Source organism: Epinephelus fuscoguttatus, linkage group LG17 (assembly GCF_011397635.1).
Source record: "Epinephelus fuscoguttatus linkage group LG17, E.fuscoguttatus.final_Chr_v1".
Taxonomy (NCBI): Eukaryota; Metazoa; Chordata; class Actinopteri; order Perciformes; family Serranidae; genus Epinephelus; species Epinephelus fuscoguttatus.
Genome location: NC_064768.1, coordinates 21,658,935 through 21,684,354, shown reverse-complemented (window position 1 = coordinate 21,684,354; position 25,420 = coordinate 21,658,935). Strand labels below are relative to the sequence as shown.

Genomic DNA, 25,420 nt, shown 5'->3' with positions numbered 1-25,420 from the left:
AGACAAGGAGGGTCAAGGAGTATCACAGCACCATAAACGATAAAAAAGAAGGGGTCAAGCAGTATTGTAGCACTTCTAACAGTAAATAAGTAAAGCCAGGAGTGTCGCCGTCTCAAGGAAGAGCATAAGAGTACTAGAAGAAGTAAAAATCATGACTGCTATTTAATTTTATTATACTTGGTCATTAATCTTGTGCTCCATTAAAGTAGCCACCTTCTACTGAAAAACATGGAAAGCACTCCACAACCACATTTCACCATGCTTCTCCGACTTCATTACCTTGGCTGGTGCTAGATGGGTTAGATGATAGATCTTTGCGGCTTTTGGATGGCACGTGGCCTCTTTCTCCTCCTTCTCTTCTCCCTCCTCTCTCTCTGTCCGCCCCACCAGGATTAGAGTTGCTGGGGCTCATAGTACCTCCCGTGCTCATTCGGTGTCTTTGTTCATAGTGCTCTAAAAGCTTCGCCGAGCCCCCTGACCACTCACAGCTCCAGCTACAGAATTTACACCAATAATACGTAGGCACAGGATCTCGTCCCGGCTCTCCCGTCCAGCTTGATGAATCTGAACACGCCCTGACTGGGATGGAGTACCCCACCAAGGAATCGTCTTCTGCTCTAACTGCGACTCTCTCCGCCCCATCTAAGATTTGACTCCTCCCCTTGCCCTGGTTGTCGTGCGTTGCAAGGTTATTGGTGGCCAGCAGGGGCGTGCTTGGCGGGGTTTTGACTTTATTTGGATGCGAGGACAGGAAGTGTTGTTCAAGTTCTAAGGAGTTACTGCCCATGTATGTGAAGTTGCAGAATTTGCAGCGGAAGTATTTCGTATTCCCCTGGCAATCAGAGGTCTTGCGTCCGATCCCAATGAGCTTGCCACCCAGCGTCACCTGTTGACAAGCAGAAAAGAAAGGATTAAAAACATCAGAACTAAAACTAAATCCCTGTTTATCATACAGTCCTGCATGTGATTCAAACTTAAAAGGCCATTTGTGAAGTTAGGTAAAGACGCAGGGCTGTGAAGTTCTGTTCGGCTGGTAGGTTCGTTGGTTGTTATGCTCATTTCCGACCAAATTTCTATTGGTCAGTTGCTGGTGTTGCTTCAATAGGTCTGTGTGTTCCCCAAGTTTTTTCTTTTACAAGCTGAAAAATGACAGCTGTTGTCAATCAGCACTTGTAATTGTCCTCTGTAACAGTTGGTTTTCCCTGTGTTTGTCCTGCCCCCTCTCCACTTTGATTAGACGGCTGGTGACAATGACAGGTACAGTGTTTTACCCAAAGTTAAACATTTTTTAACTCTCATTTTGAATTGGAAAATGGATAAAAATTCAGACTTTACTAAGTCCCTAAAAAAACGCCACAGTTCAAGGTTGAATTACAAAGCTTCTGAAAGGAACAGCATCACACTAGAGCCCTTGTTGGAGCAGCAGGATGGCTAACGTTAGCTTCTGGACTAAAAATAGTTAAGACTTTCCGGCATGCTGCATTACAGAGATATTTAAGGTTAGTAATGTTATGTTGTATGGTCAACCTCAGAGTTATCCTCTGTAGTGTCCATCATGTCAGATTTTTCTCATCACTCCTGTTTAATGCTTAGTGGTGGGAAAGACTCGCAAGTGTGCAGTTTATTTTCAGATAATATCACCCTGGAGATTGCATTTATATCTTACTTAGGGCATTCAACTTGCCTAAACACAGACATAGTGTGTTAATGTCGAGCCCTGTAACAGGAAAAAAAAAATGCTTTGTGGACACAAAATGCTACTAGGTAGGGCGCTCTCAGTGCACTGTGGCCGATTTAGTTCATCTGAAGATAACATGCTGAATTATTTTTTTCCTAATGAGCAGTCAATTGGTTGAAGATTAGGTCGAATTTCAGTCAACCAAGATTTTCTTTGGTTGATAACAGCCCTAGAAACATGACTTGGACATTCCCTTTTTACCAAATAAAACATTCATCATTGTCATTTCTAATTCATATGCAGCAGATATTTAAGGGACACGTGATATGAGCCTTCAAACAGAGCTGTGCTGCTGCAAATATTGAAATTCATGCTTCAGCTGCTCTTAGTACTTAAGCTCACAACAAACAGAATCCATCATTTTCTATGTGTGACTGCAGACAATAAAAAAGGCAGCTCAGACTCTAACTAAGTGACCAATAACATATCTATCAGGCTCTACTGTAGTATCCAATGTATGAGGCCAGGATTCTTGCATTACTGAGCGAGCAACCCGACACTGTCTGTTTTTTATTAGGTTAGCCCCTTGACTGTAAGAGATTATAGCGTGCTTCTGGCTATATTGGTGAGCAAGCAACCTGGCAAGTCTTATACTGACATGAGACTTACTACTGTACAATATGGATTTGTCTCTTTACGGATCTGTGGTTTCATGCTGACAGTTGGCAGTCTTGTAATGGAGGTTTGGCAAGAACAAAATGCAACTGGTAGGCTGTATTTTCAGTGAGCAGAGACGTATGGCTTCATCATTTTTACATATAAGGGCATTTTCTTGATTTTTACGGTGCAATTGTGGAAAGGCATGCATTTTGATTTCAGCCATAGTTATCAAATTGGTGGATAATTTTTGTCGTATTTTGAATTTTATTTATATTCTACAAATTAAACAGGTCATCACTTTGTACTTTTTGGAGAATAATATTAAAAATTGCTTTGCTTTCCTTTTTTGCAATTAATCATTGAACCTCTCACTGTCTCTTTTAGTGGTGAGGACAATGACAAGGAATTATTATTAACTAACAGCTATACCCTGTACACATATTTTATACACGTTACAAAAAAGTAGGAAAAGTAATTTTTAAGGGGACCTATTATGATTTTTTCATATTTTCTGTCATACATATAATGTGACAAGTTGAATGTTCAGATTAAACGTAGCAAAAGGTTTAAATAATTAGTTAAATTTGTGTATAGACAACCTCAAACCAAAAACCTCAGGTGTCAGACAGAGCGGAATACTGTTTCCAATGTTTTTTTCTACTTTGGCTACAAGTGGATGTCAGCTTATGATGGATTTTATTATATGTTCATATGTTCCAGGCACACTACCGCAAGCCTTTACATTACAAACACTGCTACATGTAGCTACATGCTAATGTCAGGGAAACATGTAATCTTTGATGCCAGTCATGTTGATTGTGTCCCAATTTCAGATCAAATTCCTGTTAGAACATGTCCCATTTTGTTTAAAAGCGTTATTGTTGTCTTTTTTTTGTAGAAAGTGCCACTATACACAGTCATTCCCTGGCTGCTAGTACACTCCTGCAAGTAGCTACAAGATAACATCAGGGAAACAGGCAATTTTGGTTGCTGTTATTGCTAACTTCTTCCTGATTTTGGGTCATATTCCTGCAGGAACATGTCTGAATGCATTTAGAAGCTTTTAATCAGTTATTTTTCATAGTAGAAAGTGCTGCTTTACTCTGTTGCAGTCATTTCCCTGCTGCTATGATGATGCAGATGCCGAGATACATAAGACTCAGACATGCTGACCAATCAGAGGAGACTTGCCTTTTTTCAAGAGGGGGTTTAAGGCTCCGACTACACAGAATGCGCTTTGCACGTTGCAAAACATAAAGAGGACCGCACTACTTTTTTTCAAACTGGATGCCACTGGTAAGAAAAATGCTTGCTGCGTGTCTTTATTGTGTCGTGACCTAACACTAACCCTCCTGTGTCATCGGTCTACTGTTTTGTTTTGTTTTTCACAGTAATCAGTATGTAATTCCTAAAATGTTGAGGCAGAGGGTACCTGCTGTAGTTCTGGTTGAGGGTGAGAGGCTGTCAGTAAATAGTTTGTTGGGCACAGGGAAACAGAGATCTGTGTAGGTACATGAGAACCCAAAAAAGAGGGTGGATCATGGGGAGTAGCACCAGTTGGTCCAGGAGCTTCACCTCCATGATGGATGTTTCCAGGTGTATTTTAGGATGAATCAGAGGCAGTTTGAAAACCTGCTGTCTATCGTAGGGCCGTATAGCTCTAGTTATCCAAAAACTACTACCACCAGTTTCTCCTCCATTGTTTACCAACTGTAAATTTGTCGTGACCACCACAGAAGACCTGCCTCTCAAATTATCCAATTGGACAATGGGAAAAAAATATGACATCACAGACAAAGGGTGAATACAGGTGTTCCAGCACAGACAGTATGAGGAAAGTAACAGGGTTTTTGAACACTAAAGCATGTTAACATGTTCTAGCACATAACTTAAATATAACTGTACAAGAACAAACCTGGACCTGAGCATAATAGGGCTCCTTTAAAAAAGAAAAACAACTAAAAATGTGCGATGGTACATTTCAGCTTCCAAGAAGAGAATAAATTCAGAAGGCTAAATGAGAGCTATTAGTGTGTATGATCTCACAAAAGCAATCATCCAATCATCACATCCCACAGACCCTGCCCAGGCAATTAGAGAAGCGCCAAACATCAAGTCATTATATCAAGCAGAATGGACAGAAAGACACAAAGGGGAACATGAGAGGGAGAGAGGAAAAAGAGAGAGAGAGAGGAGGCAGAGGACAAGTGGGACAAGTTGAGGGAGAAGTGTGTAAGTCGAGTAACAGAGAGGGGGAGAAGAAAGAGGTGAGAGATGGATGAAAAGCAAATTGAGAAGTGAGAGAAAAAAGGGAACTGGAGTAAGAAAGAGTGAGCAAAGAAAAAAGAGGCAGAGCTGAGGAGAAGGTGAAGGAGAGACAAAGACAAATGGTGAGAGAGACAACTGGAGAGCAGAGATAGAAAAAGAAAGTTAAATGTGTCTGACAGCTGTTTCATTACACTGCCTAACAGCCGATTATAACCACTGGTTTCAAAGCCGCTCTCTCTGTCTCTTCCACTCCCTTCTCCTCTTTCCTCCTCCATCCCTCTCGCTCTCTCCTTCTCTCCCATATCCCTCTCCTCCCAGAGTCTTTTTTCCCGCAATGTCATTGGTTGACAGGACATCTCGCCTCAGCAAATGACAACATGGAATTTTCCAAACGTGGGCGGGAGAGAGAAAAAGCGAGCGAGGGATGAAGAGAATAGAGACCCCTTTCATTCGGCTTCTTTTTTTTTTATACTTTCACTTTTTCTTCATAATGACGACTTAAGCCCACTGGATTTTCTATTTCTGACTGTGTGTGTATGTGTGTGTGTGTGTGTGCTTGACTACTGTATGTGTGTTTCTGTGTCCATTACGTGACTTACGGCCATTACAGACTCCTGGTTTAAGTGAAATGAAACTCCTGGACTATTCCTGACACGCATAAGACACGCGCACACACGCACACACACGCACACACTCTTTTATTAGATCATCTTGTTTAAACCTTTCAGACAAAACCCCACTGTTCAGACACACTCCAGTTCTTAATCTTTGACCCAATTGTTAACAAAAAACTTTTTTTTTTTTAATTTAAATCACACTTAAATTTGTGTGAATATGAAATGTACTTTTAAGGGAACCTACAACTGTTGGTAAGTACTGAAAATACATCTACAGTATATAACATGACAAGCTATTTTTAGTCGTGTATTAATGCTCTTATTAGACCTACTTGAGCAACTTGAACTAAACGTGCACACTTGACCTCAATATTTAAAGTCCACTACAGCTGTGAAGCAAAAAAAAGCAAAAACAAAGTGTCGGATAAATTATTTCTTGATTGGCATGTTAGCTGCTGAGAAATTTGACTTTTAAGGAATGTGATAACTACTAAAAGCCCTGAATCAATACAGAATAAATATCTTAATAATTAGGCGAGACGAGATATGGACAGAACATACTGCAGATGTCATAAAGCTTGAAATATCAACTCTGCAAGTGCACGTATTCATTAAATTTGATGAGGTCGAAAATCATTTCAGTAAGTCTACAATTTCTGACTGTGGATTCATTTTCCTGCTACATTAGGGCAACTCAATGGCATTTCAACGTCTGTTACTGACCATCTAATTTACGAATGATGACCTAAAGAAAGTCTGTCTGCCAGACACTTCCAGTTCTCACCATTTTAGTGACTGATTCTGCATTTCAAACTAAGAACTGCCCATTCTGCTGCCTTACAAAAAGGAAATCCAATGTTAAATACCATTATTGAAGCATATATTCATAGTCCAATAGCTGCATTTAAAAACATTCAATCATGCTGCAGAATGGGATTTTGAAAGACCAAAGCTAAAGTATATCCTTTATCTAAAAAACATGTGAACAGATTAAAAATTATTAAAGAAATAAGAGTTTCATAGCAAATACAGCTGACATGTAAGTACTATAACAGCGACAGTATATTCTGCACAATGTTAAGCAGAGACTTTGCAGGTTTTCATCGAACCAAAGCCTGCAGCTGTTGATTTCACTGATTAAAACAGCTTAGATGAAGCTAAATCATAGAGGACATTTTTTCTTTTTCACCTCAAACTGATTGTCTGATCTGTAGATGCCCAGACTGCAGGTGACGTCTGACTTTTTAATGTGCTCTGATAGAGTATAATTACATGCAATTCAATCATCCCTAAGTATATGCATTTATCTTTAAAGAATTATGAATAGCACCTGAAGGTTTGCTGTCTTTATCCTGCTAAGTAGATCCCATTTTTCACAGATTGAGCTTGTATGAATATGAGGGATTAGTGCAGGATATGCATTTATTAACCATAATTTAAAACACTGTAATGCCTGCACAGTATATATATGCACGTGATTTGTTAATCAGGTTGTGTACCTGTCTCCGTGTGTGCTCGAGCACGCATGTACAAATGTGCGCGGCCTGTCTGCCAGGTGCCCCGTTTTTCCTTCCTTTCTGTCTCTATCCATCTGTCAGTCTATAAAATTTTATAACGTGCACCACAATGCCTCACTGTCCAAATCACACACACCCTATGTTACAAATCAGCTGCAGACTGTTCGACCCAATAAATTACTCTGTTCAGTTACGGGCCTAGATTTACAGATTTATGACAACAATGAACACTTATAGTGAATTGTTAACTGAATCAATGTGTCACCTGTTTTGGATCAAAGTTCTTGACTTATACGGATTACTGCTAACTTTTCTAAAACTGTCAGGTTGCTTCATGTTTCAATTTGAATACGGCAACCTGTGTCCTTTTATGCAAATTATTCCTCAAAAATAAAGCTTATTACAAAGCATTCAACACTAATTATAATTGCTTTAATTATAACCAGTGTCTTATTTTGTTAGTCGGAAAAATCTTAAAAATATGAAGATTAATTCAACTTTTAGAGAATTTTCTTATACAATAGCATACGCTTTTTTTGCAGGAATGACGAGCACATGCAAAGATGTAGAACAGATGCATTAGCACTTATTGCACCTTCATCCGAAGATATTTCAAGTACTTCTTGAGACAGTTTGAAAGCTTGTCACCTTTCCTGTGTGATACATTTATGGACCTGACACTCTGTTGTCCTGATACCAGCGTGATGACATCAGGACGGTACGTTATCTATTGAATTTTGATGTTGTTTTAGCTTTCTTGGACTGTGAACTCTAACAACCACAGAGGCTGTTTGCTGTCACTGTCAGTGTAATGCTCTCACGATGAGCTTCACCACATCTGAGAACATCAGGTGCTCTCGTAGAGAAAGGTTGATAGATAAAACCAAATAAAGGGATAGCCAGTGCTCCGAGTGGAACACATCAGTTATGCTGAGGTCTTTCTCAAGAGTGATGGTAAAAAGGACTGTGAAATTGACTGTTACTAAGGGGTATTGGCTCCGATAATGAAGGCGTTTTATTGGACCGAGGAGGCAACAGCAAGACGCTGTAAACCAAAGCTTTACTGAACCAGTAAGTCTCCGTTCCACCCATCGACCACTTTAGCTTTCTTACAGTTAATTCAATGCTGTCACACCACAGGGGGCACTGTGCAGCTCTTGTCGACTCACTATTTCTTTGAGTTTTTTGTCTGTGTTTTCTTCTTTTCTTCAACTTTTTTTCCCCATTTAACTCACTGCCTAGGTGGCAGGACTGTTGCTTCTGGTGTACACAGGATTAATGATCTTTTTCTTTTTAAGGTACATGTGCATTTTAGTGCATATGTGAACAACATGCATTATGGTAATTATAACACTTCATCAAGAACTTAAGGCATCATCACATAGGTTCATGGTATACTATGCAGGATTTTCCAGGAAATAATAGCCCTTTTTTAAACAGGAATTGTGCAAATTTGCAGGAAAACCCAATCAGTCTTCTTTCAGCATTGGCAGTATAAAAACAAAATCGGGGAGTGCAGCAAAATGCCGCCTGCCTACTTTTGTTCATACAGAATGTGCCTTTTCGGGGCAATGGGGGGCGTGAGCAAGTAACAAAATGTGTAGCTCAGCGTGTGACGTAAACAGTGACGTGGGAGGGATGCCACGGCTGGTCAGTCCTTCAGCGATTCTCTCGTAAGTCAGCCTGTCCTTCACTGTCCCTGTCATCTGACAGTTAATGGCCTCTTCGTTTGCGAGGACAAGGAGGGCGCGCAGTTCCTTGTCTCCTCAGTTGCTCATCTTTACAGTGTCTGTCAGGTTTGCGTTTCCCTCTTGCTGCTAGCTGCTCACTAATTCCTGCTATCAGCTGTCTCCTGTTTATCCACCCCCAGTGGGTCGTACATGCGGCATCATCAACAGCATCAATAGGCCCTCCCGTGGCGGAAGGCCACCTCATTCTTTTTAAACCAGAAAGGTTCCGCCAATATGTCAACCCTACGAGGCGGAAAATTGGACACCTCGGATCAACTCGCCAATCCGGCTCTGTGTGTCTAAACGCTCGCAGCTTGCCGGCAAAATGGCCCAACATTCACCAAAAATCGGGCAGTGTAAAAGGGGCTAATGTATAGAGTCATAAAAAAGTAACTGCCTTCAGTCATCACTTTGACCCACTAAAAGTGTGTGGAGGTCTTATTTTGCTGTGGTAGGTATGTTTCTGGGCACAGCTGCAGGTGAGATTGGGTAGCAACAAGGTGCCAGTATGGCCGTTAAAATTCCATATTTCTGGCTATACGTAACAACCACTGGAAATATGTTCTAAAAAGCCTCATAACAGCCTGCATTTAGACGGCAGTAAAACAATTCAAATTAGATAACTTGAAAATAAGCTGAATGAAGAAGCAACCTGTTGAAAAGGTTTAGTGGCTGACGCAAAGGAGGTAAAGGTCCCAATGTGCAAAGTGTCAAATCACCACGTCTAATATCCACCATCTGGCTCGCCATGGTGTGAAGCATATCTCCGGCTTGCTCTGTGAGAAGACCTATGATGTGTTGAAGGTCTTCCTGGAGAATGTGATCTGTGATGCCGTCACCTAATTTGCTGAGCATGCTAAGAGGAAGACCGTGACGCACCGTACTGCTTCAGGGGATAAATGGATCCATCTATAAATACAATCCACAAATCTAGTCTTTATAGTATCAGTTTATAATAAAGTTTTCTTGGCAACATATCTTACAGGTTATACAATCTATGATATTTAATATGCTACTAATTTCCCACCAGGCATTTTAGACATTGATTGATTTGCCGGACAGTTGCACAGTGTCCCAAATGGACAAAACTTGATCCACATTACTAGGTAATCGGGGGTTGGCTTTCACTTTCACTCGTTTACAAACACTAGCCGACAATTCCTGCATAGTATACTGTTAAATCTATAAATCTGTATTTCTTTAATGTGGCTGTACTTACCTGTACATCATATGTGCCATTCATCATAACTGTCCTGTGCTGTTGAATGTGCATATCTGGTCTCGTCTTCCCCAACTCTTTGGCTTGGTTCCTCCCCTGTCCTGCCTGTGTATCTGAGAGCAGAAAAACATGGAGGGGTCAGATTTGTAGAAGCAGATAAACAAAGATGGGCTCAAACTGCCTAAGGCACAAAAGTCTAAGAACATGCCTGACTTCTGGGAAGGAGGAAAACTTTTGGATAAATAATCAACAGGTTGTTGCTGCAAGAAACAGGAAGCATAGTGAGAAACAAACTTAATGAAATAAAAGTCACTTAAAAAATGTGGCTGTGCACTGTAAGTGAGTTTGTATGCTAATACAGCCACACTACTTTCCATTTTAAAGCTATTTTACACAATAAGCATCAACACAAGGCAAACACATTAAGCAGAGCTGCAGTTACCTAGAGGTGTGTGTTGGGGAGCCATGTTGTGGAGGGCCAGGATGTGTGTGTCGAGGGCAGCGTCCTGCCGTGTGCGGTTGTGCAGACCCAGGTGATACTTCCTAAAGTGCTTCACCAGGTCAGCGGGGTCGTTTCCATAGTAACCGTAACCGCACACGTTGCACTTGAAGTCCTGGAGTTTAGGAGAGGGGCTGGAGGAAAGCGGAGGGGTGTCAGTTGTCGACTCCTCCCCTCCTTCCTGTCTGGAGAGGAGGTGGGGAGCGGAGAGGAGAGGAGCAGTGAGATGATCTGCCACCCCTCGGTCTCTCTCGCTCCTCTCTCCTTCCTCTAACCCCTTCTCGCCATCCTCAGGCTCCGACTGGCTCTCGGGTCTGTCGCTCGACGCCACTCCTCCTTGTTTGGCCCTCCCCCCTCCTCCTCCTCTCCTCCCCCCTCTCTCCTCACTGCAGTCGCGCTCACCAACAGATGAGGGGGAGACAGATGAGGATACGCACTCACTCTCTCCCTCCTCCTCTTCCTGCTCCTCATCTCCTCTGACCCGGTCGGAGGATTCGGGTTCAGAGGGTCGGTTTATTCGATCGGCCTCTGCTCCCACTCTCCCCTCCTCCTCACCCTCCTCTTCTTCTTCTCCTGCTGGCCTCCTCCCCTCTTCTTCCTCCTCCTCCTCCTCGCCTCCCACACTCCGGATAGGGGGATTCTTCTTCCTCACCATCTCTGAAAAAAAGCACAGAGACAGAAGAAGTTATTCTTTAGTTTTATTGCTGGATGATATGTTAACTAAAGCATGCAGGCTATGTGCTGTTTATGCATACATGAAAGAAGCGGGGGATAAAAATATCAAGCAGATTTTCATAATCCCTTGAAATCAAGACACTAAAAGATACAAGGTGTTTGCAGGACTCAAGCAGAATACTGTGGATTACATGCAAACACACACACACGCACACAAACACAATTTTCTGACAATGATGTATGTGTACAGAATAGCTTTGATTCAATTTGCAAACTTCTTTGAACGCTGAAATCTGTGACGATCCTCAACCACAAAACCTCGTCAAAGAAAAACAGCCCCGGCAAATCAGAAACATCTCAGCTGCCAGAGATTTTTCAGGGGTGTGTGTTTCTGGGATGCTCGATGCATCCTTAAGTGCAACTTTTTGCCTCTTTTTTTTTTTCCCTTCCTCCTTAAACCAGGGAGTGAATCTTTTTATCGTTATGGAAACCATCCGTGAGAATCTTCAACGCATGACCACATCAAAACCCAAACCATATCAGAGAGGCGGAGAGGGAGGGGTGGTAGGGAGAGGGTGAGGCAAGAAATGGGGGAGACAGAGAGACAGGGAGAGAGAGACGGGGAGAATGGCCAACAGACAACCACATCAAACCACACACCCCATATCAGAAAGATGGATGAGGGAGGCGGCAGACTGCAATTCATCCCCTCGAGCACTCCAAATTTTTCTTTCTTTCTTGCATCTCTTTCTGCGAGCCTTTCATTCATTTTCTGGCTCCCAAATTCTCTTTTTCTCATCTCTCAGTGTCTCTCCTGCTCTATCGGTGTCACCTTCTGTCCTTCGCTTTCCTTTCTCTGCTTTGTTCTCTTTTTTTTTTTTTTTTTCATTTCAGATCCCATTTTACTTTCACCCCCCTCCCCTCTCATCTCCTTTTCTCTTCCTCAGCGTCTCTGGCCACCATTATAATCAATGTAAAATACCTCTATCAAATTAAAAAAAAAGAACTTATCAAGGCGTTTTCCTTGGGATTTCAGTTATTTTTTATTCTCTATTGCCCTCTTTCACATGCAAGAATAATTGCTACAATAATTTGAGTAATTCCATCATTACAATTTTTTTCTTTCTGTTCCTGCCCTCTCCCTCCCTCCGCCGCCCCCCTTTCCCCCGCCGTCCCTCCCCTCCCTGCCTTATAATCACTATACAAAGCCATCAAATAACCAACCATGTGTTTTATGTTAAACCATAATGTTTCTTTTGTTTGAAAAGAGAACAATTGTGGTCGTTCTGTTCACAACAGTCATGACAAGAGAGATACTGCATGTGTGTCTATCCGAGCACGTGCGCGTGCGAGCGAGCGTGTTTATTTGTGGTCGCTCAGTTCATATTCAGTCGTAAACACAGTCAACCCATTGACCCATACGCCGTGTTTGTATGTGCGTGTGTGTTCGGTAATAAACACAGTCCAACCCAGCAGACGCCTGATAGACGCCAAAAACTGATCACTTTTAGATCAATGCAATATGACGGGGGAAAAGACGCTCAATGTGTGTGTGTGTGTGAGTAATGCGCGTTTGATGATGTGTGTGGAAGCGAGATAGCATGCGTGCAACCCCGTGACTAACTCTGTGTTAGTGTGAGAGATAAATGCTTGTTGTTATTTACTGATAGCGCACTGCTAACAGTTAAAGCGTGAGAGAATCAACGCACATCTTAAGGGAGGGAAGTACAAGGGAATGTAGCTGAAAACACATAATCACATGACCACAAACAAACACATGCAGATAACATAAACATATTAAAAAGGACCATATTTTAACAACCCTGTAATGTAATCTAGTGGATTAGGAAGCAAAGGGAAAATAAAACACACACACAAACACAGAAGAAGAAGAAGAAAAAAAAAAGACAGACAGAGGGCCGCGTTCTTTGTTGAATCCAATTTTCTCTGTATGGCCTTTCTAGTATTTTACCATTTTTTTTCTTCCCCTCTTTCTCTACCATACAACTATTAAAATAAAGCAATTTATGTCTGCGAAGGCCCACGCCTAGACCAGCCCTGGCACTCACTGTGTGTGTCTGCATGTGTGTGTGTGTGAGAGAGTGAGTGAGTGCAGGGAGCAGAGGAAAATCTCATCTGATGTTCACCACACCCAGTCAGAATTCATCATTCACTCACACACACACACACACACACACACACACACACACACACACACACACACACAGACACACAGACACACACACAGTGGAAAACTACAGATCGTTGTGGTAAAGCAATGAAGCTGAAATCCCGACCTAAGAAGCACTGACTGACCTAACTGTGTTTCCATCTGCCCCGTACCATTTCAGCGGTGACTTTAAGAAGTTCATCAAAGCGATAATAAGAAAACGATGAGTGATTCTGGTGAACACAACAGAGCGGGAATCAATAAGAGCGATACTGCCATCTATTATTTATTTATACTGGCATTGCATGTTTATTTGCATACTTCTGACACGCTACTTGCATGCTCCAGGATGTGGGCAAGAAGATGAGGTGTGTGTTATAAGGCTGTGCCATATGTGTCTGTTTCTGGGTGTGTGTGTGTGTGTGTGTCGCAGTACAGCCTTTGTCTGCTTCAGGCTGTATACACAGACTGGAACCATTACTATCAACTACAATTAGGTACAACCCACCACAACATACCGCATAACAACTACTGCTACTAGCTACAATTAGCCCCTATACACCACAATGGCCTCAATACCACAGAGAGGATAAATGTGACAGTTAATCATTTCCATCAACTACAATTAGCCCCAACGCTAGTGAGGCTTTTATCTCTGAAATTGCCAATAATCACCTCAAGACATCCGTTGAAGGATGTACCGAGAGGGGCGTGGGATGTTTCTGTTGTATGTGTCAGATATGTGGATGAGGTAGGGGCGCCATGGAAAAATCTGATTGTGTCATATGTGAAATGTTTGTTTTTTTACATCATGTTGCTTTCAGTTGGGTGCAACTAAAACCAAAAGGTACTTAGCCTACTATCCTCAACTGAAGTATAAACAACTAGGGCTGCAAGAAACAATTATTTTCATTATCAGTTGATCAGTAATTTTTCCGTTTATCATTAAGTCTATGAAACGTCAGAAAATATTGCTCATTTCATTTGCCAAGAGCCCAAGATGAAGTCATCAGGTTGCTTGTTTTGTCCGACCAACAGTCCAAAATACTCAAAAAAAAAAACAAAACATGAAAATAGCAAACACTCAATTTTGAGAAGCTGTAACAAGCAAACGTTTAAAATAAGTGCTTGATGCATTCCTTAAAGGTCCAGTGTGTTGGATTTAAGGTCGATATATTGGAAGAAAAGGAATATAATTAGGGCTGCCACTAACGATTATTTTCATTGTTGACTAATCTGTCGATTATTTCTTCGATTAGTCGACTAATCTGTTGATTATTTCTTCGATTAGTCGACTAATCATTTCATCGAAAAATGTGCTAAAAATGTTGAAAAATGTCAGTCTGTCTCGCCCAAACCCCAAAATTACGTCATCTAATGTCTTGTTTCATACTCACGCCAAAGGGTTTTAGTTCACTGTCACGGGAGAGTGTGTAAAGCTGCCAATATCTGAATGTAAGAAGCTGCAATAAGAGTATTTTGGGGTATTTTTATAGTACTTTTCTATGAAAAATGACTCAAACCGATTAGTCGACTACTAAAATAGTCACCGATTATTTTAATAGTCGATTAGTCATCGATTAGTCGACTAATCATGGCAGCCCTAAATATAATATAATAATATATGTTTTCTTTGGTGTATAATCACCTGAAAATAAGAATCGTGTTGTCGTTAGCTTAGAATTAGCCCTTTGTATTTACACAGGGACCAGGTTCTCATGTATGGCATGTTTTTATCATAGCCCAGAATGGACAAATGAAACACTGGCTCTAAATAGGGGCCATTTGCACTTTCGTATAAGCCACTGTAGTTAGCAGACGCTCCACAACAAGCCAAACTGCATTGAAAAAAAAAACGCTGATTTTTAGCCTCAATCTGTTTTAATCAGTGTTTTACCAGTTTCAATCACAGGGTGCATTTATTTTAGAGGCGAAGACACCTCTGTGGATAATTCGCTCCAGGTAAAACCATCGTGAACAATGAAGGAAACCTGACTGGGAGTTCATGCATGGCACATGGGAAGAGTTTCAGCTGGTTGCAATCTGCAGTCTTCACTGCTAGATGCCACTAAATCCTACAAACTGTTCCCTTTAACAATCAGTGGATAAAATAAAAATAGGCGTTAGGGATGGGTCAAATATTTCATGACCAAAATAATTTAGATTGAAGATACTATCCTGCTAATCACCAAAATGTGCTTTAAAAAAACTAAATATGGCACTAAAACATACTGGAATCATTTTACCTTACATTTTGTTAAGAAACACATGTTTCCACTGAACCACTGAGAGGACACTGATCTTTTTTAAGGGAACATCCGTTTCGTTTTCAACTATTTGAAATGCCATCATGTCTTCTAATATGAAACATGCCGATATTATATTGGCATGTTTTGAGGTTGGTGTATATGTAGCCTGTTTTTGCAAAGTCTCTTCTGTTGTTGGTTGCCCAGCAGACACTTGGGGTGCTGCTAAACATGCAATTTATGATTATCCCGACAATGAAAATTCACCAACATCTACTTATTGTGAGTGATGTTTATCATGTATACAATTGTATATTGTCCCATCCCTTGAGGGCATTAATTCTTCATCAACTGCACAATCATTTCAGCACCATAAATGACAATAAATGTTATATGACTACCATAATATGTTGTGCATTTAAAGAAAAGGGGCTTTGCATTTCCTGTAACAATAAAGTTGCATAACCACTATACTCCAGCACAACCACACAATATGTACAGGATCATCACAGAACGCCAGTGAACCACGAAAATTAATGTAACTCGCGAGAAATCAAAGAAAGCCTTTTTCATTTAGAGAACAAAGTTAAATCTCACTAATGGAAAAAACCGATTACCAGTCCATCACGACCATCATCACCCAGCATATTCTCTAAATGCATATTATGAAGTTGCTGTAATGGATGGGTTCGATAGCGAATCCTAACACTGCCACATATTTCTGCTGCCTTCAGATAGCTCCGCTCTTCCCCTCCCCGTGGGACAGCTGTAGCTGGCATCTCCATCTTTCATAATCAAAGGATTAATGTGCAACATATGAAGAAATAACGCCAAGGGCAAGGTCTTGTTACACAGAGAGATCTCTCTCAAGCTTTTCTTTCGGTTTCTCGATCTGCGTCACTCTGTCTCTTCATATTAGTCTCTCAAGTCTTTGTCCCCACATTTCCTGTCCCTCATCATCTGTCCTTTGTTTTTTCTTCTTCTGATTCAATGTTAGTTTTTTAAAAGACAGAAAGATGCATAGGGAAGTGGGTGTAGACTGAGAAGGAGTATGGTTAAGTGAGGAAGGAAGGTGAAAGGGGAAAATAAGGTAAAGACTGTTAATTAAAATAAAGATGGTAAACGGAGGCAAGGCAGGAGCTTGGAGGGGAGGAGACGGGAAAGAGAATATATTTTTTCTTCATTTAAAAATAAAAACGAGAGATTGTCTGGGGAAATGGAGAGACAGAAAAGGGAGCAAAGGAAGGGAGAGAAAAAAGGCAGGAGGCAAAGAGCAGATAAGTTCCACATACTAATAAGCATCCCCAAAAGGTGGACGACTATTATAGCATCTACTTTAAAACTTCCCCTCATCTCCAAAGTGAGTTTAAGTTTCTCCAACAGGAACAGCATAGCGTTTATTACCCACACTTGCGGTACTGGAGAGGGGCATTTCATACACAACCTCCTCTCCTCCTTCAAAGTTACTGCAGAACAACAAACACTACTTCCCATTATTCAAACTTTCAACAGACTCGCACATTTGGGTCCAATTTGTCCAAAACTTCGGGATGGAGTAGAGCATCGGGTCAGGCGCCCAGCTGGTAGCCCCTTGAACAACGTGCAGCATAATGGCTTCGTTCTGCAGCCCACAGTGAGCTTCCTGGTTTATTATGACTAATATGATATCACAACTCTTTCCCAGGATGTCGTGTTCTGAATTCCCTTTTTTTTTTTTTTCTTAGGTGATGGGAACTTGAAGAAAGAAAGCTTTTGACAGTGAGTGAGTATGTGTGGACATGTGGGGGCGAGCTGTCCTGGCCAAATGGCACACTGAAATAAATTATCATGGATTCAGGACAAGTAGAAAATACTTTCATATACTGTATTACTGCGAGAGTATAACATTCCTCATAATCATTCCCCCCTGTTACAGGTCAGGATGTTCCTAAAGACACATTTTTCTGACATTTAAAATACAATTTGGTTAAAGAAAAATGTGATCAACTATTTCAAATGGATCTTATATTATATATTATATTTTTCAGCCTTAGAGATAAATCTGTGCTCAATTTTCACACTTCTTTGAGTGTGTTCTTACTTTTAGACCAGTCCACAAGTTAAAGTTTTCAACTTAAGACTTAGACTTGAAGATATATTTTTAAAAAATCCCTGCACTTGTCATCACCTGTTATATTACCACCATATTACACAATAACAAAAAAACTTAGACATGTATTTAACGTCACGACTTATCTCCATTTAAAATCATACACAGACACACTCATGCGGTAGTATTTCATAAATGAGTGTGCATGCATATCCACACACACACACACACGCACGCGCACGCACGCACACACACACACACACACACACACAAACGTCCAGGCTTCTCAGGATCTCCTGTGCGCCCAAACGCACCTCTCTCATTCAGCCTAAGGAGAAGAAATTCCAGCTGGCTCAAGTGTGTGTGAATGCTCGGACATACTCTCTGCATTTAAGCTCTGTGCTGCGGACTTGTACCAGTCGCGCACATGTGGTTCCATCCAGGTGAAAAGAGAGATGGAGAGGAAGAGCTGTTGATGATCAGAGTCGCTGGTTTATCTTGCACGCAGATCCAAACTACTCCTGTTTTCTTCTGGGTTAGGGCTGCATCTTTTCATTGTCGACTAATCTGTCGATTATTTCTTCGATTAGTCGACTAACCATTTTATTAAAAAAATGTGCTAAAATGTTGAAAAATGTCAGTCTGTCTCTCCCAAACTCAAAAACTATGTCATCTAATGTCTTGTTTCGTACTCACGCCAAAGGGTTTTAGTTCACTGTCATGGGAGAGTGTGTAAAGCTGCCAATATTTGAATGTAAGAAGCTGCAATAAGAATATTTTGGGGTACTTTTATGACTCAAACTGATTAGTCGACTACTAAAATAGTCACCGATCATTTTAATAGTCGATTAGTCATCGATTAGTCGACTAATCATTGCAGTCCTATTCTGGGTATCTTAATAAGTTTAACAGACTGGTGTATCGAGCACCGACTAACGAGAGTAACATTTAATCAAGTAGTCTACATCCCTACAGAAAGGAAGCCACATATACGCAAAGACTTCTTCTCGCTTTCAGATTTGGCACAGTGTGCTAGATGGAAGGGTGAAGATGTCGGAAACTACTAATCAACCTGTCAATTGGGGCTGCAACTCACAATTATTGAAATTAATTTTCTGAAATAAAAACACCAAAAATGCAAATATGTCCTTCCTAATTTCCTGAAGTTCACTAAAATGTCAGATTCTCACATTTGAGAAGCTGAAACCACCAACTTTTTTTTGGTTGCCATTTTTGCTTGAAACATGCTGAAATGATTAATGCATCACGATTATTTATATGTAACCAGTGCACATTAATTTACTGTCATTTGACTAATTAACTAACTGTTTCCTTCCACAGTCAATGAGTCCAATAATGTGGAACAATATCAGATGTCAGTTTCATTCAGAAAATCTATGGTATATGTACGTACAGTTTTTGGTATGCTCTGCTGTGGCTTGCTGACCAAGCTCAAATATTGTTTCTCTACCGCTGCTGCAGAGTTGCTGCCAGAAAACTTAAACACATCACTTCCTGTCCGTAAAAAAGGATTCTCCCTGGGGGGACCTGGCAGACACCAGCTGTTGTTGTTGTTGTTGCTGCAAATGTTACAGCCTTCATGACTGTGTTGTATCATTCAGCAGTCATTTATTTATATGAAAATGTCACAGATTATTACCTCTAGGAAGGCCACTGATGCACAAAATGGCAGTCACGCTGAAACGACTTGTAGCTCTAGGTTACGTGTCAGTGAATGAAAGCAGCTGAAGAAAATATTAATGAAAGCGCGCACGTTACCGTTTTAGTACCCACACAGACAAAACAGATCAGGCCGTGAAACCGAGCCTATTTAGAGCGGTGGGATAATAATAGGAATCGGCCACAAGTGCACGCTGCTATGCGGTGCTTAGTTCGAGCGCCGGATGGGAGCACGGGTGAAGCGAGGGGGAAAACCGTCGGCTGAAGTGTGCGTTTCTGTTTTTGGGGCACAAGTAACAGCTTGGAATTGATTCTGCAGAGGCAGGAGTCTAATTGGAGATAGGGAGGGGGGTCTGGAGAGAAACAGAAGGAGGGAGAGAGAGGAGGACAACATAAAATCACTGCGAGACAGAGTCCACCTGCCATTTTAAGACTAAAAGCTTTCAGTTGCCTGTGAGGCCCCTAATCAATGCCAGAAGTCTTACACACACACACACACACACACACACACACACTCGTCATCTGTTGGGTAGCGGGGGCCCAATTCATTCCTGCCACGGATCAAGCAAATCACACACACGTATAGACTCACATGTGGACACACTCTCCCAAAGTGTAGGACTCATTTGTAATGGGGTAGCAGCATGCAAAATATGCCATCTTAAATGTCAAACTTAATCAGAGGTTCACATTTCAATACCTCGCGCTCTCGTTATGAGACTCCCTCCCTCTGTTTCTACTCCTTCGCTCTGTAGCCGCCTCTCTCTGCATGCCACTCTCTATACGGGTACGTTTCTCACTCACACACATTAACCGATGTTGTGAACACACCTCCCTCCCTCTGCTCCTCTTCCCTATCTGTCCATCTTTCATCTAGCTCTCTCAATTAATCTCCCGCTCCCACCCACTCTTATACATTTACCTCCCTCCTCTCTGTTGCCGTCTCTCTCTCAATCTCTATTCCTCTACTCCCCTTTCTTCTGGGCTATCCTCACACGAACCTTCGTGTGTTTGTAGGAGTGTGTGGGTGTTTGTGTGTGTGTTTTGTAAGTGTCGATGGCTTGACAGCTTCAATCACTCTGCCTGACTGACAGATGGACATCTATTCATTAAACATGGCGAAGACAGGTTTTTTTTTTTTTTTTTTAAATGGAACAGACTATATCATTTATGTGTCTGCTCGTGTCTGTGTTTATGTAGGTGTGTGTGAGTGTGTTAGTGTATATGTGGGTGTAAAAGCAAAGGCTGCTGCTTTCTTTCATTTTAAGTTTTTCCACAGAGGCAGCTTTTTAAGAAGTTTTTCTTCACATATACTACAGTTCTCAAAGCAAAATGCCACATTACCAGGCCTGTCTTTGTGCAGATCTTTCACTGTAGATGCATGCAACTTCCAGAATTATTATTCTTAAACCACATCATGTGCAGTCTATTAATAGCTCTTTTACTGGATTCAGTACTAATGATACACAATCTCATACAAGACAGCTTTTTCTCTTGATGTATTTTGCTCTTTGATCTTGATTAGCATTGCTAGCCAGTTAGCTGAATCTCACAATTACTTATGAGCCGTGTCACCTGCCTTTACAAGTCTAATCAATACTGTTGCACTTGCTGCTCATGAGATATATCAGAGTTTTCATTCGGTAATTCAGGAGCCAACATTATGTACGACTATGTGCTACAAGGTGCTCACAACTGCTCTGCAGAAAACACAGATTCAGAAACAAACAGTGGAAGACGGGCTACTTAAAAAACTCCGGACCCCCCAAACATCAATCCTTCATGCACAGAAATACACACACTCACATGCTCTAAGCCCAGCCCCCCCCCACCTCCACCAAACAAACTTTATTAAAAGTCTATTAGAGGAGTCTGACCTCGAATAAATACATTGGATTACTGCACCACACAGGGTCTGGGAAGTCCTGTACTCCGTGTGTGTTACACTCTGTAGGAGGGCTGTTTACCCCTTTGGGGAGTCAACAGCAGAACACTGGTTAGCACCAGTTACACACAAACATGAACACATAACTGGGAGCTGTCCAGTATAACCATGGTCTTTTGGCCACTGAGCACGTTGGGGTTTAGACCGCTGTTCAAGTGCACCTTGGAAAAAGCTCAGAGGGGGGGGAGTGTTTCTCACTTCACCATGGGAGATTCTCTTCACTAGTCTACAAATTGAAATAGCCGAAATTCTGCTTTCAAGCTCAATTAACTCTTCAACTTTACAACACACGCAAAAGACAGTGAAACAAGAAACGTTACAAGTGACAGCAACACACTTTTCCAACTGTGACTTACTCAGCGTGACACAAAACTCGCCGTTTTCATCTGCAAAGGCAAATTTGAAAGTGCTACGCGAACACCCTGGGACCCACGGTCTATAAAACTTTATTTTGAAGTGTGTGTCGAAGCCCACAGGTGGGGCACAGGAGTATAAAAACAGGTTGCTCAGTTTCTGTGAAGGAATGGGTTGGAACTTATTAGGCTGTCCAAGCTTTCCTTTCCAAATTGTGGGAGGTGAGCAGGTTAAAACAAGGTACACTTTGTTAGATTGGCCTACACAATAGACTGTGTGTATCTGAGACTATTGCAGTGAAATAGCTGCCAAGAGGTTGCTGGTTCAGTTCCCAATGGAGCGATAAATGATGCTGAAATAAATCAGTACCACCACACACACACACACACACACACACACACACACACACACACACATATTCAGACTGCTAGTTCAAACACAGGCTTACACACTGCATCTAGATCTTACACACACACCTGTATTATTTTAAAATCACAGACATTTACGCACATAAATACTCTCAAGTCCAGGTGTGTCTTCACACATATGAAGACACACCTGCACGTGTGTGTATTTCTCGGTCTCCTAAGCAATTTGTGATGTTTTAGTAACACATTGAAACAGAAGACACACACAGACGCAGACTATATATCTCTTCTGCTATTTCAATAATCTGTGACCTGAGAGTTTATAAGACTCAATAGTCTGGCCTCTGGAATGACTGTCTGGATTTTAACTTTATACATACACACATACACACACATACACTCAGACACAGACACAGCTCCCCTGCTATGGTCCTTAGAGCATACTCTGTCTGTGTGTGAATGTGTCTGTGGAGCATACCATGTGTGTGTGGTCACGTCTAAGAAAGCTCCTTCAAAAAACGGATCCCTCTCAGTCTCTCTCTCTCACCATCACTGATGATGTCAACTTAACCAATTTTTGCGGTAAGCAAATTGTGGTCAACAGTTTATATGCTGTGTATGTGTGTGGATGTGTGTGTGAAATCACATTTATAACTTAAGTGATAAATCATACAACTGTCATGGGGGGAGCATAGTTTCACACATGGAAAACACACACACATACACACACACACACACACACACACACACACACACAGACTCCAAGTAGTGTGTGTAATTAATTATTGTTAAAGTGGCTGCCAGGAGACAGAGGTTGGCAGCGAGACAAGACCCTTATGGATCAAACACACGTGCACACACAGTAAGAGAAAACACATGTAAACATACAAAATCATACTTTTATAAGTTGTTTTTAAAGGAACACTTCATCCCAATAAATGATCACTTGTACATTGTTTACTCACCCAATATTACATTAAAATTTGTGAGGAAATCTTTGTTTTTCTCACACGCCTCTAGTGAGAATCCAAGAACAGAGAAAATCATGATGAATGCGAGTCATAGGGGACCATGTTAAACATCAGCAAAACCATATCAAAACATTCACTTACAAACTCCCACACAACTCGTGCAGTATAATCTAAGTCCCATTTATCCAGTGGTATGCTCAGTACTTTCCAAACAGACAGCCCAATCCGACAGGGAACTGTAGTAAAGTGAAACCTATCGATGCTCTCTTCAGTGCCAGACTCCATTGACAAAAACAGTCATTTTAACTCGCTGACCTGCTGGTCCACCACTCCACTGATCCATTAGTTTGTTTGTGTCATTGTGTAACTCTGGTGTTTTAAAGGGTTAGTTCAGGTTTAGCAAAGTCACACAATAACATAAACAAACCACAGACTGAGGTGGCGATAGACCAGCAGCTCCTGTGTTCAGCGAGGTAAAATTGCTGTTTATGTCAATGGAGTCTGGCAGTGAGGGGAGTGTTGCTAAGTTTCACTTTTAGCTCAGTTCCCGGTGAGAAAGGGCTGTCTGTCTGGAAAGTGGGGGGCGTACAACTGGATCAATTGTGTGACAGTTTGTAGACAGATGTTTTAGTATAGTTTTGCTGTTGTTAAACATGGGCCCCTATGACTTCAATTTATGAAGAATTTTCTCATTTTTTTGAGGCTTTACTCTTTTCTGTCATGTGAGAAAAACAAGTTTTCTCCACAAATTCAACATAACACAGGGTGAGTGATTGATATACAAAAAGTCATTTTGGGAAGTAAAGTATTCCTTTAACCATCAAGTACCTCACAATATCATGTAGTAACAAATCCCTCATTACTGAACGAACACAACAAACACACACACATTTACACACTTCTCCACGAACCAACAATTACATCTAACTGAATTCTACACGATGTTAATTAATGATAAAAACCACTGTAATATGACCACATTAAAAGATTAGTTCCACCATTTGCATCTAATCATTTAAATTATTTAAAAATAATCCAACTTCATTAAATTCTCATTTAGTTTCTTCCTGCGCACCAACTGAGCACCACGCGCAGCAGACATTACACACTCACCAGTTTGAAATCTGTTGCTGCTTCAGAACAAACCAAATACTCAGTAAACACACATGTTTTTCTGGTGAAATATGTTGGAAATCTTCAAACCAAAGAAAAATAAAGACATTTCACGCTATGATAAAGGTATTAAATCACAGCCTTAATACCAAAGGAAACAAACTGACAGTATACAGGGATACATAATACAAACACATCATATACACACAAAGGGAAAACACATCAAAAGCAGCGTCTGATAAATAATTGAAGGGCGTCCTCTAGATCCTAGAAACGTTGTGTTAAAGACATGTCTGTTTTGAAAAAGCCTTTTTTAACAAAGAGTAAAAAAGACAAAGCACTGTATGAAACAGGAGAGAGGGAGAACATGCCCACGTTGATACCTCATCTGAAAACCACAACCCAAGAAAATGTGAATTCCAAATACCAAAAAACGCCGGAACATCACACTACACAACTGCCAACAATTACCCTTTTTATGCATGAATACCAATTCAACAAATACACACCTCTGAAGGACACACAATGTATGATGTATCTAAACCCCCCTTTTAGAAAGCTGCCCGATATTTCTTAGAGTTTCAAAACAGAGGGCCTGACTTTCTGTGCTTGTGTTCAAAGACAGAATGATGGAGTCTGTCTCAGGATATTGATTTACTGTGAAACTATCAGAAACAGTTTAACTCCGCAAACTGCCGGCACACACGCCTAACAAACACTGGCTGCAGCGGTCAAAAAGCCAGAAACAGTCTGGCGCCACGTAAACTAAGCATGCTGTTCCAAAGCTGCATCTTATGTTTGAGGTGTGGTTTCTTTTTACATTTAAGATTTAATTATTTTGGATATCAGGATGTGTCTGTCAGAGTCTGTGTCATGTGAATGTGTGTAAAGCGCTATTAGAAAACCAGTTAAGCGTGTAGCAAGTTGCCACAAAATCAGGTTCCTCCAGCAGAGATACAGCTTTGTTAACCAGGTTTCCTTGAATCCCTTCCTCCAGTCTCCTTAGCAAGCCTTCAAAGAAATCATTCATGTTGTCCATTTCTTGTTGCGCAGTTGTTTCACCGACTCAGACAAAGCTCTTTTGCGGTTCACACTGTTGAAACCTTTTCAATAAAACAATAGCGCCCGAGCTGGCAGGGCTGATTGGTACTGCAGTCCTGTATCTGCACTGGAAGCAATTCCCACTTGACTGGTGGAGCCGAGTCGTAAACAACTTGTGTTTTTTTCTGTTTCTGCAGGCATTAAAACAAGCACGATTGGCTCTCACCTAGATTCAAGGGCGGAGGTCTTGTTTCAACATTAGGAGGGACATGTATGAAACAGGGGGTTTGGAAATCTTCTGCAAGGAAATTTTGAGCATCAAACTTAATTTCCTGCTTTGAGGGGATTTTTAATGCACCAATTTGTGCCTTTTCTGCATCAATTTATGGTGTAAATGTCTTTAATTTTACTGAGGACAAACGCAACTGCCTTAAATATTATCGGGGACTTGCCCCCTGTGTCCCTCCTGAAACCTACACCTAGTTGTCGCCCATATTGCCAGAGAGGACATTTAAATGAAGTGTAGCTTTTTTACAGCTTTCCCCTGTAATGCTGCTGAGCACCTTTTACATCTCCGTAC

At 41.2% G+C, this 25,420-nt stretch overlaps 1 protein-coding gene across 4 annotated transcripts in view; it reads right to left on the bottom strand.

The window, feature by feature from the left end:
- trps1 (trichorhinophalangeal syndrome I) overlaps positions 1–25,420 on the bottom strand; it is a 149,105-nt gene that overhangs the window by 75,962 nt on the left and 47,723 nt on the right. For all 4 annotated transcript variants that reach the window (XM_049602435.1, XM_049602438.1, XM_049602436.1 and 1 more), the window contains exons 3-5: positions 10,132–10,845; positions 9,690–9,802; positions 280–886 (exon numbers count right to left, since the gene is read on the bottom strand). In XM_049602435.1, the coding sequence (XP_049458392.1) occupies positions 280–886; positions 9,690–9,802; positions 10,132–10,845 (1,434 nt within the window). The remainder of the gene's footprint in view (positions 1–279; positions 887–9,689; positions 9,803–10,131; positions 10,846–25,420) is intronic.